We start from the raw sequence: 13,873 nt of genomic DNA on the forward strand, positions 1-13,873 counted from the left end.
CACTGCACTCCAGTCTGGGCGACAGAGTGAGACTCCAACTCAAAAAAACAAAACAAAACAAAAACAAACAAACAAACAAAAAAACAAACCTCCCCCCCCAAAAAAGATTAAATTAAATTAAATATTCAAAAAATAATTTAGAAATGAGACTAGAGAATATGTTTCACTGAGGTGTGTAATAATTGTAAAAGATCGTTCGATTGATGTGAAATGAAGAATTAATATAATACAAGCTCAGCAATGGTCATTTTTGTTCATATCATCACTAATTTACAAATATCTGTAAATTAATAATTTACAAATATTAATGCAGATTATTAATTATTACAAATATTAATACAAATTATTAATTTACAAATATTTGTTGAGCATCTATTAAAAACCACGCATTATGCTGAGAACTGGGCATTGTGGTGAACAATAACAGGTTAGTTACAAAGAAGTCATGCTGAGTGTTAGTCAGAGATGACAATGCCGAGGAAGGGAGTGCTTTGAACGGCAGGAGGGAGACGCATGAGACTTGGAGAAGCCACTGCATGCTCCTGAATATGGTATGTGAGAAAGATGATCCCAGCAACCAGACACTGGCTAGAGTGCCATGAGGGAGACTGGTTAGAATCCCATGCCATAATCAGGAATCCATCAATCTAATGTGGAACAATGCCAGGCAAATGGAAAGGAAAAGAATGGACTTTAAAGACATGACAAAAATGGTGAAGAATGAAAATGGAGTCTGATAAACACACTTATGTGGATGTCAAATAAGCAAGCCAAGACCAAGATGATACTTACAGAGGCTAAGAGGAAAACCGTGTAGCTAAATATACATGCACACAAACACACGCATACACGTTATGTGTTCAGCGAATGCCAAGGACAGATGGGACAGAATGCACCTATCAGTGATGTTTTCAATACCTGTTTTGTCAGACTTTTCCTGACTACAGAAAATAATACCTGCTCAATGCTAAATGTACATATATATTTAGAAAAGGCAGAAAAGTGTTGAAATCACGTGTGTCATGCTATCCAAATGGCCATGGCCCCACAAAAGGCCAAGCATCAGCCTCTGAAGCATAAGCTTGTAGGGCAATCAGCCTCTGAAGGCATAAGCTTGTAGGAAACCTCCCTCCATTTTGAGTGTGTGTATATGTGTGTGTGTGTTCTATGCGCATTGTTCCTACTCGTGGTAGGATAAGAGAAAACACCGTTTATTTTAATACCCTCATGCTCTACCGTCTGAGCTAGCCGTGCGACCACATAACCCTGTCTATTTTAGAGACAGGGTGTCATTCTGTCACCTAGGTTGGAGTGCAGTGGCACAGTCACAGCTCACTGCAGCCTTGACCTCCTGGGATCAAGCAATCCTCCTTCCTCAGCTTCCTGTGCAACTGGGACTACTGGCATATACAACCATGCCCACCTAAATTTTTCCATTTTTATTTTTTTGTAGCGATGGGGTCTCACTATGTTGCCGAGGCTTAGGTTCCTGTCACCCACGGGCAGCATCTTCATAAAATATTAATGACATAGCCAAGACGGGTGACTCATTACTTCTTTTTTGGCAATGACCAGAAAACAGTACGTTCAGGAACCACAGGCTTAAGTAAAGCAGAGGAGAAGAAAACTTAGAATTAGCATATATAATCCTTGGACACAGAGGATGCAGGTTTCGCGGACGGCTGACGTCTTTTCTCCGTTTTAGTCTCCGGCAGACCGTCCTCTGGATGAAGGTGAGGAAATACTTCAGGGGCAGGAAGAAGAAGAGAAGAGATGGGTCAAGTAATGGAACCATACAGACAAGTTCATGAAAAACTCAAAGACGCTATAGATGACTTACAACAATGTCAAATGGAAGAAAAAACACATTAAAGAAGACAGGTAAAAAGATATTTGCAAGGATGAGAAAGACATAGAGACCTACAAGACACACAAAGTTGTGTCAAGCTCACATAAAGAAGAAATTCATCAACATGTGGTCCAGAAGATTTATCCCTGAGAGTCAAGGATACTTTCAGCAGAAAGTCAGCCAGGAAGAGCATGAATGCTGGCAGCGCTATTTTGCTCCCAAGGAGACCGGGAAGCTGCCACATACAGTAGTCTTTCAAGGGCCACAAGGAATTGGGAAAACGTCCTTCCTGATGAAGCTGATGTTGGCCTGGTGGGAGAATACCCTCTACCAGGACAGGTCCTCATATGTGTTCTACTTCTGCTGCCGGGACCTGAAGCGATGGACGGCTACGAGCCTGGCTGAGTTGATTTCTGGAGAGTGGCCCGAGCCCCCAGCTCCTGTAGCAGAGATCACGTCCCAGCCAGAGAGACTCCCGTTCATCATCAACAGCTTTGAACAACTGAAATGCGACTTGAATGTCCCCGAGTCAGACCTGCACAGTGACTGGACGGAAAAGCAGCCGGTCCTGGTCCTCCTGTGCAGTTTGCTGAGAAGGAAGATGCTCCTGGAGTCTTCGCTGCTCATTGCAGTCTCACCTGAGTGCCCAGAGGAACTCTCAGGCCTGCTGGAATGCCCACAGGTGGTGAACCTGAAGGGGTTCAAGGAGAGCTACAGGAGGCTGTATTTCTGCTGTATGTTTCAAGACATGAACAGAACCATGGAAGCCTTCCATGCTGCGAGAGAAAATGAGCAGCTCTTTTCCATGTGCAAAACCCCCCTCCTCTGCTGGATCATGTGCTCCCGTCTGAAGCAAGAGAAAGAGAGAGACAGAGACCTGGCACTCACCTGCTGATGCACCACCTCCCTGTATTCCTCGTTCATCTTCAACCTCTTCACATCCAAGGGGGCCTGTGGGCCCAGTGGGTGAAGCCAGGGCCAACTCAAGGGCCTGTGCTCCCTGACTGCCAGGGCATGTGGACCGACATGTTTGAGTTCTGCGACAAGGATCTCAGGAGAAATGGGATCAGAGATGCAGATGTCCCCACGCTGCTTAGCACAAAGCTGCTTCTGAAGCACAGGGAGTGTGAGAGCTCATACTCGTTCCTCCACACGTATGTTCAGGAGTTCTGTGTCACCATGTTCTATCTGCAAAGGAGCCACCGCAACCATCCCAACCCAGTCGTCAGATGCATAGAACTACTTGTCACCTACCTGAAGAAAGTGAAGAAGGCACACTGGGTCTGGGGGGGCTGTTTTGTCACCGGCCTCTTGAACGAAAAGGAACAACAAAAGCTGGATGCATTTTTGGCTTCCAGCTGTCCCAAGAGATCAAGCGGCAGTTCCACTCGTGCAGATCAAGCGGCAGTTCCACCTCCGGGGACAGGTGGATTCCTTGAGGCTGTTTTACTGTCTGTTCGAGATGCAGGAGGAAGCCTTTGTAAGGCGGGCGGTGAGCTTCCTCCAAGAAGTGAACTTCTCTATCACTGAAAACGTGGACTTGATGGTTGCTGCCTGCTGCTTAAAATGCTGCACTGACTTGAGAAAACTTTGTTTTTCTGTCCAAGATGGCTTTCAGGAAGAGAAGGGACACAGCTGTATGTCGAATGCACATTTCATTTGCTGGCATCACGTTTGCTTGGTGTTCACCAATAAGGACCTCAGAGAACTCCAAGTGCAGGACAGTCACTTCAGCGAGTCCACCTCTGTGACCTTGTGTAATCAGCTGAAGCATCCTATCTGTCACTTTCAAAGTATTGAGCTGGCTTGCTGCTACCTCAGTGGATGTTGCTGGGAACACATCTCTGAAGCTCTTTTGCACAACAGAAGCCTCTGCCATCTAGAACTCAGTGCCAGTGACTTGAATGACGAAGGAATGGGGATGCTCTGTGAGGCCTTGAAGCACCCAGACGGCTCCTTGCAGTCCCTGGGTCTGATACAATGTTTCATCACTGCTGTCAGCTGTGAAGACCTGGCCTGGTCCGCACCTGCAATCAAAACTGAAAAATCTGCAACTTGGATACAATGACATTGAAGATCTGGGCACCAAGCTGCTGTGTGACACTCTGAGACCGCCCAACTGCCGCTTGCAAGCTCTCAGGCTGGAAGCATGTAAGTTAACCAGCCTCTGCTGTGAGGATCTTGCCTCTGAACTCACCCAGAGCAAGACACTTCTGATGCTGAGCCTGACCCTGGACACCTTTGATCACCGAGGGGTGGCTGTGTTCTGCGAGGCCTTGAGACTCCCTGAGTGCATCCTGCAGGTGCTCAGGCAGCAAAAAACTGCATCTGCTGAGGAAACCCAGACTCTTCTGATGATGGCTGAGGAGGAGAGACATCCTCACCTGACAATCTCAGAGCTCTGATGACACAGACACACACCCATGGGGGAGAGCTGACTAGAGGCAGCCTGGACTCCCCAACTCGAACCCTGCAAAGGATGGGGGTCAGGCCCTCACTCACAAGACTCTGCACCCAGCAAGTACCAGGCACCGACTCACCCATGAGCTGTGACTTTCTGGCACCCCATTTAGACACACTTCATGTCATGAATGTGGTTTTTATTTGCTCTGAGTCCCTGGACAAGCTTCTGAAAGACCTTCATGGTAAAATTTCTACCCTGTCTCCCAATGGCTTTTTAAACACTCAATAAATTATTGTATATTAAAATCCTTGGGGGAAAAAAAAGAATATATAATCCATTAACTTGAGTCTTCTTTTTCTGCAACTAGGAAAAGAATGTTACTGTGGTGCCGTTTTAGTAAGGGAGGACAGCGAATGTTCGGAGAGACCCTGGAATGATGGTTAATCTTATGTGTCAACTTAGCTGGGCCACAATACCCTGATACTTGGTCAAGCTTCATTCCAGATGTCTCTATGGTTTTCTTGAAGGGAAATGCACATTTATATCAGTGGACTTTGAGTAAAGCCTTTTGCCCTCTATATAATGTGGATGTCTTTCCCTAATCAGTTGAAGGCCTTAAGAGGAAAAGACTGACCTCAGAACCAAAGGGAGCTCTGCCCGCAGACTGCATTCTCACCCTTCCCTGGGTCTCCAGCCTGCTGGTCTACCCTGCCCACTTGGAACTTGCCAAACCACCACAATTCACGTGAGCCAGTTCCTTAAAATAAAGTTCTCTGTAGAGCCATGTACACATCCTGTTGATTCTGTCTCTCTGGAGAACCCTGACTAACACAACTAAGTCTAAAACTTTATTTGGGGCTCTGAAAGAAGTCGATGTTTTCACCACGGTGTTGTGAAAAGAACCAAAGTGTTTTCAAAGTCCATCTGAGCGTCTGCAAGGTGTTCATTCCATGCTCGGGGGTCTGTGCTAGGCAGAGGACAAGGTACTGTTTCCAAGAATGTACCCTTACCAGATAGATCTCTACTAAGGGCGTCCTACACGCAGCATCTCCTCTGCAACTGAGGACTCGGTCTTCTATGTGTGCAGAGTACCCCAACAGGAAGCAGTCTGGAAGGTTCCCCAGTCGCCACCTTGAAGGGACAGATCGAGCCTGGGGGTGTAAGCCCTACTCTCAGAGAGCACAAAACTTCAATTGCCCCACAGGAAAGGGTGATGCTCTGATGAACCAGTGTCCCCAGGGAGTTCAGTGCTCACCAGAAACAAGGACTTTTTGCCTCAACCCTTATAGTGGAAAATCATCACACGCAATCACTTGATTTTTCTATTAAAACCTGCCTCCCAAAGTATAAACACTATAATTAATCTTGAAACATTGAATATTTGGCAAAATGATTGGGTGATCAGTCTGTACCTCATTCTTTTTTTTTTTTTTTTTTTGAGTTGGAGCCTCACTCTGTCACCCAGGCTGGAGTGCAGCAGCACACTCACGGCCCATCCCAGCATCCACCTGCTGGGCTTAGGTGATCCTTCTGCCTCACCATTCCAAGTAGCCCAAACTGCAAGTGTACGCTACCATGCGCGGCCAATTTTTGATTTATTGTAGAGACGAGGTTTCGCCAAGTTGCCCGGGCTGGTCTTGAACCCGCGAGCTCAGGCAATCCACTCGCCTCTGCTTCCCAAAGCACTGGGATGACAGGCTGGGCCATCGAGCCCAGCGTATACCTCATTCTTACTCTGGACTGCTCTCATGGACCTCGGTGAAAGGTGACCCGGGTCTGTTATCACACATTTACCTGGAGGCAGTATGCCATTCCCAGGATTAACCACAGATTTGGTAACACACAAATCTTGTCACGCGAGGGAAGCGCTGTTTTCCAGTCCTCCAACCACGTGAAGGTGGTTATTGATGGGGAGACTGGGATGAAATGGTTCCACCGGGCAGAACTCAGAGCACAAGACTGCAAGCTCATCCCCCTGGAGCCTCATCATTCCTGCATAGCTTTGCTTATGCTGTTCCCTCTGCCTGGAACAGCCTTGATCTTTTTTTTTGTTTTTTTGTTTTTTGTCTTAGAGGTAAACTCATGCTTCAAGGCCTAACTCAGATGCTATTCAGTCGACTAACCCCTTTTCAACATTTCCAGGCTGGATGGAAGACTCGAGTGAAAAAATGAGTGAGCTCAAAGAGGATCAAATTGTCTAGAAATGTAATTAACCCATACCCATGGCGGCCTATTTTTCATCTACGGGTCTTTGTTCCCTGCCTGTGCTTGGTGGCTATTTGTTTTGCTAACACAATAGCAGTTTACACCGCAGTGATTCCCACACAGCACACTTTCAAACACCGCCTACACATTGTGTGTGATAACTGTCAGACGCCTGTAATATCGTTTACTTACTGTAAGTGTGTATCTTATCCTGACTTGATGTTTTTAAGACTTAGATACGTATGTTTTAAAACGACAGCGTCACTTACCCTACATGGGAGCTATTCTTGAAAGCAAATAAAGACAAAACAGTTTTATTAAATCCTGGATAGAAAATGCGGCCTGAGAAGACTTTGGGCTTGAGAGTAGCTTTATGTGAAAAGGAGAGAATGGTGAGTGTTAGGAAGACATGGAAGACAGGCTGGTACCCAACGGAGACGTTCTCCTTGGGAAATTCAGGCTAGAAAGAGAACCAAAATGGAACCCCTTCTCTACCTACGTGTTTCCTCAACACTGAGGTCTCTGAGCACGGGTGTTACAGCCCACACCTTGAAAACCCATGTGACAGAGTGCAGAGCAGACGGGAAGACCAAGCCTGAGTTGCATTCCTGAGTACCTACGTGTATTTTGTTCAAGTCGTTTTTCTATCCTCCACCCCTGCCGTCCGTCTTACTTCTTATCTATAAAGTGAGGAGACTGGCTATCTTTCTCTCAAAGAGCTTGTGGTCTTTTTATGTTTTGGCTTCATCATTTTTTTCCAGACTTTCATTCATTCAACAAAATGTTTTGAGTCTGTGCCCCAGGAGTTAGGTATCAGGGATACGGCCCTGAAGAAGTCGCCCATCGTCCCACGAAGGTTATGAAATTACAGACAGTTGAACATTCAAAAGACTTCACTCAACTCAAGATACGTGCCGCTTAAAGTATATTTATTTAACTTCAGAGCTTTCAAAGCCCCCACTCCCGGCCCGGCCGGCCCGCCCGCAGCCACGGTGAAGAGAACCCTGGAAGTTTCCCAGACTCCCACTAGAGGGCGCGCACAATTTTTTTATTCCCAGGGAAAGCGCTTACGTGGGTCCCACCCTGAGGTTTGTCCTTGGTGCCTCTTCCCCCACCTTCTTTGCAACCTGGGGCGCGTGTGGTGAGCCCACGAGCTGTCTGCTCCACCGTCTCATCCTTTCCCCGGGCAGTGATTCCTCCTCTGTCGTGGAGAAGAATTATTTTGCCCACACCAGCCCCAACAGCTTCGTCTCTGTTCCCTGCACTTGTCCTTTTGACATATTAGAAGAATCGAGATCCAAGTCTGGATGATGAAAAGAAAGCACCGATTTCTTTCGTGAGAGGATCTCTCCTCCCTGTTTCGGTTTTCCCTAGCTGTGGGGACAGTGCTTCTCCAAGGAGTTCCAGCAGCTCCTGTGAGCTACCAAAGGTCTTCCTGGGGAGTAGCCAGCATCTTCCGAGCAGCTCTTTTGGAGCGGACATGAGTCCCCTTGCTCTGTAGCACGTTGAGTTTTTGGAGGTTCGGTCTTTTCCTCTGAGTTTTATATTCCAAATTGACAAGCTCTTGACCTCATACTTTGGAGAATACGCTCCCAGACAACCCTTCCCACAAAGCATGATCTAAGAGAAACATCCAAGAGTTTCTCCCCTCGTTCTTTGCCTGGTGGGTTGCCTAGAACCTCAGGCCTTATCCTTTATTGGGTTCTAAAGTTCTATTACTCCAAATATCCGTTCTGAGCTTTTCTTAGGAGTTAGCAAAGACATTCATGAAATAAATAGCAAATATGCCCTCTTGCACATAGATACGAAATTACTTTTCGGATGATCTCTTCTCCAGTGACACAGAGAAGGCCCAGAGCATGGCTTGAGCAAAAAAGAAAGGTTGGGACCTTGGCCACCCTAGCCTCGCTTTCTGCAAACCTCAACCGGCTTGCCCTTTAAGGAAAGAAACAACCTTTTTTTTTTTTTTAAATGAAAGGTGTCAGAAGCCTTCTAAGGCTGCAGCTTTATGCAAATACGCTACTCAAGTAGAAGGCTTTAGGAGAGAGTTATTTATATGCCACAGGCATTACACATGCAAAAGGTGAAACTGTGAATCTCTGAATTTCCAGGAGTGGATGTTCTCACGATGAGAACATTCTTGCAGTTAGCTATTTTGGGGGCACACAATTCCCTTATCTCGCTGTCAAAATTTTCCAGGTGGGAGACTACATAATCATTCAGTAATTTTAGAATGACCCTGGATGTGGCTCTCTGGTGGGACTTCATGACCTGCACTTGTTCTGGGCACTCGATTTACGACCACCACGGACTCTTGGGTGGGAGGTGGCTTCATTTCTTTGTCTCCTAAACAGGTAGAGCGCTCAGGCATTAAAAAGTAGCCGTGTGGCACGTACAGTTACTGCTCTTTCATTTTCGTACTGACTCCTGGAATGTGCAAAGAAAATGGCCATTTCTCTAGGAATTATTGTCCTGCTCTGTTGTCTGCTCTGTTGCTGGCGCACCCTCCTCAGAAATACAGACCATTCTCCAAATTGAAATATACATCAATCACTTGAGGAAATTGCTTCCCCCATTGGAAACCGATAGCTCTCATCGGAATGTTTCCAAAGCACAGCTGATGACAATTACGACTCACTGAAATTCCAGTTTTCTTTGATTGTGATATAAAAACTGGGACATAAATTAAAACCTAATTATCCGTTAAGGGTAATTGGGGTTATAAAACCAAGAGACTGTGAGTCAGTGTGTTGATATTGCGAGAGCGCAGTGTCTGATGGGACAGTCTGTGTTCTGTCCCCAAAGAAGTCTTCCATATGAGATGGTTGTGGGTTAAGGTCATCTGTGCATTGTGTACGCCCAGAGGGCACATCAGACCTGGAAAATTGTCATCAGCTTCTAGGACATTTCGGAACAGTTAAAGCTGCCATGGGAAGGGGTGGAACAAAGTCCGGTCCCTGGGAAGGTGAACGGTGGTGGAACAAAGAACTCAGCACTGAGACTCTAGCCTGTGCCCAACTCTCCGAACTTTCTCACCTGGGAGTCAGGTGAGATCAGCTCTTTGGTTCTCTCCCTGTGCACTCTTCATATTTTTTAAAAACTACGTACCCACCACATGACCACGAGGTTTTCTTCTTTGTCTCTGCCCCTCGGCCAGAAGCCCCTGCAGGCCTTGATGTATCTTGCTCCCCTTGCTTTCCCTAGGGAGGTATGCTGTTGAGCACATAGTAGGAGCTCACGAAACAGTGCCAGATAGTCACCGCTGAAACAGCCCAGACTTCCAACTTCTATTTCTGCAAGGTAAACATTGCTACAAGGCATTAACCACACAGAAGACTTGACCAAACCCAACCCCCTTTCAAAACCAAACAGGTTTTCTTTTGAGGGCAACCACTTCTACAAACAAATCTCTGGCCCCAGGACAACATAAAGAGCCAGAGTATGGTTTCCAGCAGACCTCTGTTTCCAGTTGATACATCAGTCGCCTGGGAATCACGAAGAAAAAAAAATGCAAGGAGGTCCACCATTCCTGGGAAACCAGGTCTGGAGACCTGTCTAGGGAAAAAAGGTATGTCTGCTTGGGGCTTTTGCAACCTTATTTCATAGTCCACTTTCTTATCTCCTGCTTTGCAAAACCAGAGAGAAATAGGTACAGACTATATCGACAAAAGATCAGAACTGAATTCTCAATGGCAAAGGCAAGTGTACGTTATAAATAGCAAAACAGCTGGCTTGGACCACGTTGCCGGCCAGTCACCCAGTTGAGGGATTTGAATGACATCATAACCCTTGAGAGGGTATTGCTAGCCAGCTGGTGTTATTTAAAACACAAAATTGGAGAAAGAAAATACACACACACACACACACACACACACACACACACACACACACAACACACACACAAGCACACACACATAGGTTCAAGTTATGCAGAAAAATTTAAACACCAGTAAAAGCATCTGCCCCTCAGGTGTCCTTCCTGGGCAGCCTACCAGAAGAATGAAGAAAAAGACCTGCTTTTCTTTATCAGTTGGTTTTACAACTCACACTGTCTTTGCCTCCTCTCAGGCAAAAAAAAGTCCAAGCCACTGTCCTGCCAGGACCCATCCCAGGCTGCCCGCCCCTCTGTAGGTTCTAGAAATGAGATCATTTCCCTCACAGAGCAACTAGGACAAGGGGGTCACTGGGTGCTGTCTTCCAATCCACTTTACCCCGGTCACTTCAGGGTTAAACACGGAGGGTTTGCTGGAGATGGTCTTTCTGTCCTTTATTACTATTATTTTTTTAATTGTGTGTTTGCTCTAGAATGTAAAACTGCTTGCCCCTCCCCCGTGTAGGCTCCTTTAAGGCTAGTAAGGTGCATTAGCAGGCGAGTGTGTCTTCATGCCCAGGAGAAAGTTAATCAGAGAACAGATCCTTATTTTCTATGGCAGCATAAGTCTTTTCATGTCTGCTAACCCTGTCACTAACACACATTCTTTTAAGGGAAAAAAATGCTTCTGTGCTCTAGTTTTAAAATGCAAAGGTATGATGTTATTTGTCACCATGCCCAAAAAAGTCCTTACTCGATAACTTTGCCAGAAGAGGGAGAGAGAGAGAAGGCAAATGTTCCCCCAGCTGTTTCCTGTCTACAGTGCCTGTGTTTTGTAGATAAATGTGAGGATTTTCTCTAAATCCCTCTTCTGTTTGCTAAATCTCACTGTCACTGCTAAATTCAGAGCAGATAGAGCCTGCGCAATGGAATAAAGTCCTCAAAATTGAAATGTGACATTGCTCTCAACATCTTCCATCTCTCTGGATTCTTTTTTGCTTCATTATTCCTGCTAACCAATTCATTTCCAGACTTTGTACTTCAGAAGCAATGAGAAAAATCAGCAGTCTTCCAACCCAATTATTTAAGTGCTGCTTTTGTGATTTCTTGAAGGTAAATATTTCTTACTCTTTGAAGTCATGGGGGGAATTTTATTTAAATTGTGTACTGCTTGCTTCTGCCTAGAACTGTTATTCACTTTAAAATTTTCATTGTTTCGGAACCGGGAGTTATTTATAAATTGCTGAATATGCAATTCTGTGGGATCTGGAAAAATAGCTCGGGGAGATAGATGCATTTGCACAGATATCTGTATAAGTAGAAACTATTGCAAGGTACTTATGCTAAACCCTCCACTTCTGCAGGGCTTCTGTGGTGTCATTATAGAAGATTCCTTTAAATCCCATCTATGGCTAAGGGTATGGGTATGAACTTTGGAATTTTTTTTTTCTTTTTGCAGGTGCAGATGTCTTATTTTTAAGCCCATGTTTGTATGCACGCCTGTAGGTGTGTGAGTGTGTGTGTGTAACTTGCCAGGATTTTATTTACAAGGCATGCCACATACAAAGAGTTACATGTTTGCATGATTTTATAGCTTTTAAATACGATCTTCAGAGCTAAGGTCCCGGAACTCTGAACTTACGCACGGGGGGTTAAAGTTAGAGCCAAGTTTAACTCGTTCTTCCGAAAAAGAACTCCTTGACAACTCCTGACCTTGCACATTCGGGTGATTTAAACAAATGCATACTGTGTGTGGAAAGGAGAAACTTTCTAAGAGCTGCTTCTCCAACTTTTCTCTTTTGGAGAGGACTTTCACGGGCGAAGTTTGGACTTGGGCTTTTGTGTCGTAAAAGTCTGATTTTACACTCAGTGTTATAAAATCTCTTTAGGTGAATTTGGCTGCTGTTGTCCATGCACCGACTTCTCATTTCCAATCACTGGCCGTGGTTCTAGTTTCCATTCTCAGCAAAATTACATCCTTTAAGACGTGTGTGTGTGTGTGTGTGTGTGTGTGTGTTTTAAGCCGCTGTCACCAGCTCTCCCCCCCCACCCCCCATGCAACTGCCCGAGGGCTCAATTCATAAGACGTCCCTAAAGTCCCTGCCACTTAGTGCAGTATTCATTCCCTGCTTTCAAATACTCCACCACTAGGACTTCTCTTAGTCCAGAAAGTGGCTCTGGAGTTAAAGATCCACCCTTGTCAAACACCTGATTCTGCCTTTCTTGAGATGCCAACACATGCTGGCCACCTTGTTTTAAGAGAAATGAAGTCAATATGCGTGTATACTATGTGACCAGGCAGCCGGGGTCTTTGTCTCCCTACTTAGGGAGTCATAGAAGAGGCTGTGGGATGTTATCTCGGCATGAATGACAAGTTTAGAGAATTGTCTCCAAATGTGCTGTTCACACTTGTGTATGCCGAGCACTTCAGATGCGGCACTGGCCATAAGTTGCTACTTTTTCCTATGCTTGAAGCAGGAAGGGGCATGAGGGAGCTGGGTGGTCTTTCTCGTGTAATTTGGTGCATGAAGGGGTCCTGCCCAGAGGCAGAACTCACAGTCTGCTTGTGCACTCCGTGTCAAGGTATTTCCCAGTGAGGGAGCCAGCCAGGAGAAGGGAACAAGCAGGTATGGACTGGCACTTGGGTCACTATTCCCAGTGGCTTCCACAGACACAATGGAAAGAGAGGGCTCAACTGAGGTGGAAAGATCGACTAAAATCCCAACTGTTCAATTTGCTCATTGTTTGAATGGACAAAAGGCAGTTTACCCAGGCTCCTAGCATACCTGCCTGGGTGTCCAAATGTAACTAGATGCTTTCACAAACCCCACCCACAGAGCAGCACATGTTTTTAAGTCCTCAGTTTTCTGTTCACATCAGCCTCATAATACCCACCCTGACCTGCCGTAAAAGACCTGGAACAAAACAAAAATGATCACACCTACAGTGAGTATTTTCTTATGGCTGTTGCCCTCAAATTTTACTGGGCATTTTCATTGTAGCCCAGACATCTGGAATCAATTGATATTCCATTTCTTTAAGATAAAAAGAAAGGTCTTTTAAAATTTAGATTTGTGCATGATTGTTGACAGTGTTCTAATTTTTTTTTTCTTTCCTCGTGTCATTCTGACCCTTCCTTGTTTTCTCTCTGTCACGGCTTTCCTTTCTCTCGATTCATTTCTTTTGTGTTTGGCAAAATAAAAGGTTAAAGAAATAATGAACATATGGGGCCACTTGTTTCACACTTTTAATCCTCAGCAAGTTCACGATTGTTTTCTTTTGGGGGAACATAATGTGATCCATTTTCTGGTTCTCCGTGGGTGTACTGGACTATTCCCTAAGCTAAAGGAAAATGCACTCGAGGTTCTGTCTTGCCCAGAACTATAAGTACTGATATTTAGCTGACACAAAAGAAAGAACAAAATGAAAAAAAATCTATAAAAATTCTTAAATTCTTAAATGCTAGAGATGTGTATGTATTGGTGGATGCATGTGCTAGACCAGAGATAGCTATTTAAAATGTGCTTTTCACATCTAATGAAGCTCCAAATTCACTAAGGCTCTAAGTTGAGTAATTTTTTTCCCTTGGATTTCACAAAAACTG

The 13,873-nt window shown here is 45.2% G+C and overlaps 1 protein-coding gene across 5 annotated transcripts in view; it reads left to right on the forward strand.

The window, feature by feature from the left end:
* The first annotated feature begins 11,055 nt into the window (after nt 1-11,055).
* The window catches only part of IGF1 (insulin like growth factor 1), a 70,557-nt gene continuing 67,739 nt past the window's right edge, over nt 11,056-13,873 (forward strand). For 3 of the 5 annotated variants that reach the window (XM_008062221.2, XM_021714565.1, XM_008062220.2), the window contains exon 1: nt 11,056-11,382. In XM_008062221.2, the coding sequence (XP_008060412.1) occupies nt 11,320-11,382 (63 nt within the window). In that variant the 5' untranslated portion in view covers nt 11,056-11,319. Of the gene's footprint in view, nt 11,383-13,049; nt 13,216-13,873 lie in introns of those variants that run through there. The other 2 variants (XM_008062222.1, XM_021714564.1) reach the window with 2 other exon arrangements.

This window comes from Carlito syrichta, unplaced genomic scaffold, assembly GCF_000164805.1.
Source record: "Carlito syrichta isolate Samal-C Ts95f unplaced genomic scaffold, Tarsius_syrichta-2.0.1 Scaffold305677, whole genome shotgun sequence".
Taxonomy (NCBI): domain Eukaryota; kingdom Metazoa; phylum Chordata; class Mammalia; order Primates; family Tarsiidae; genus Carlito; species Carlito syrichta.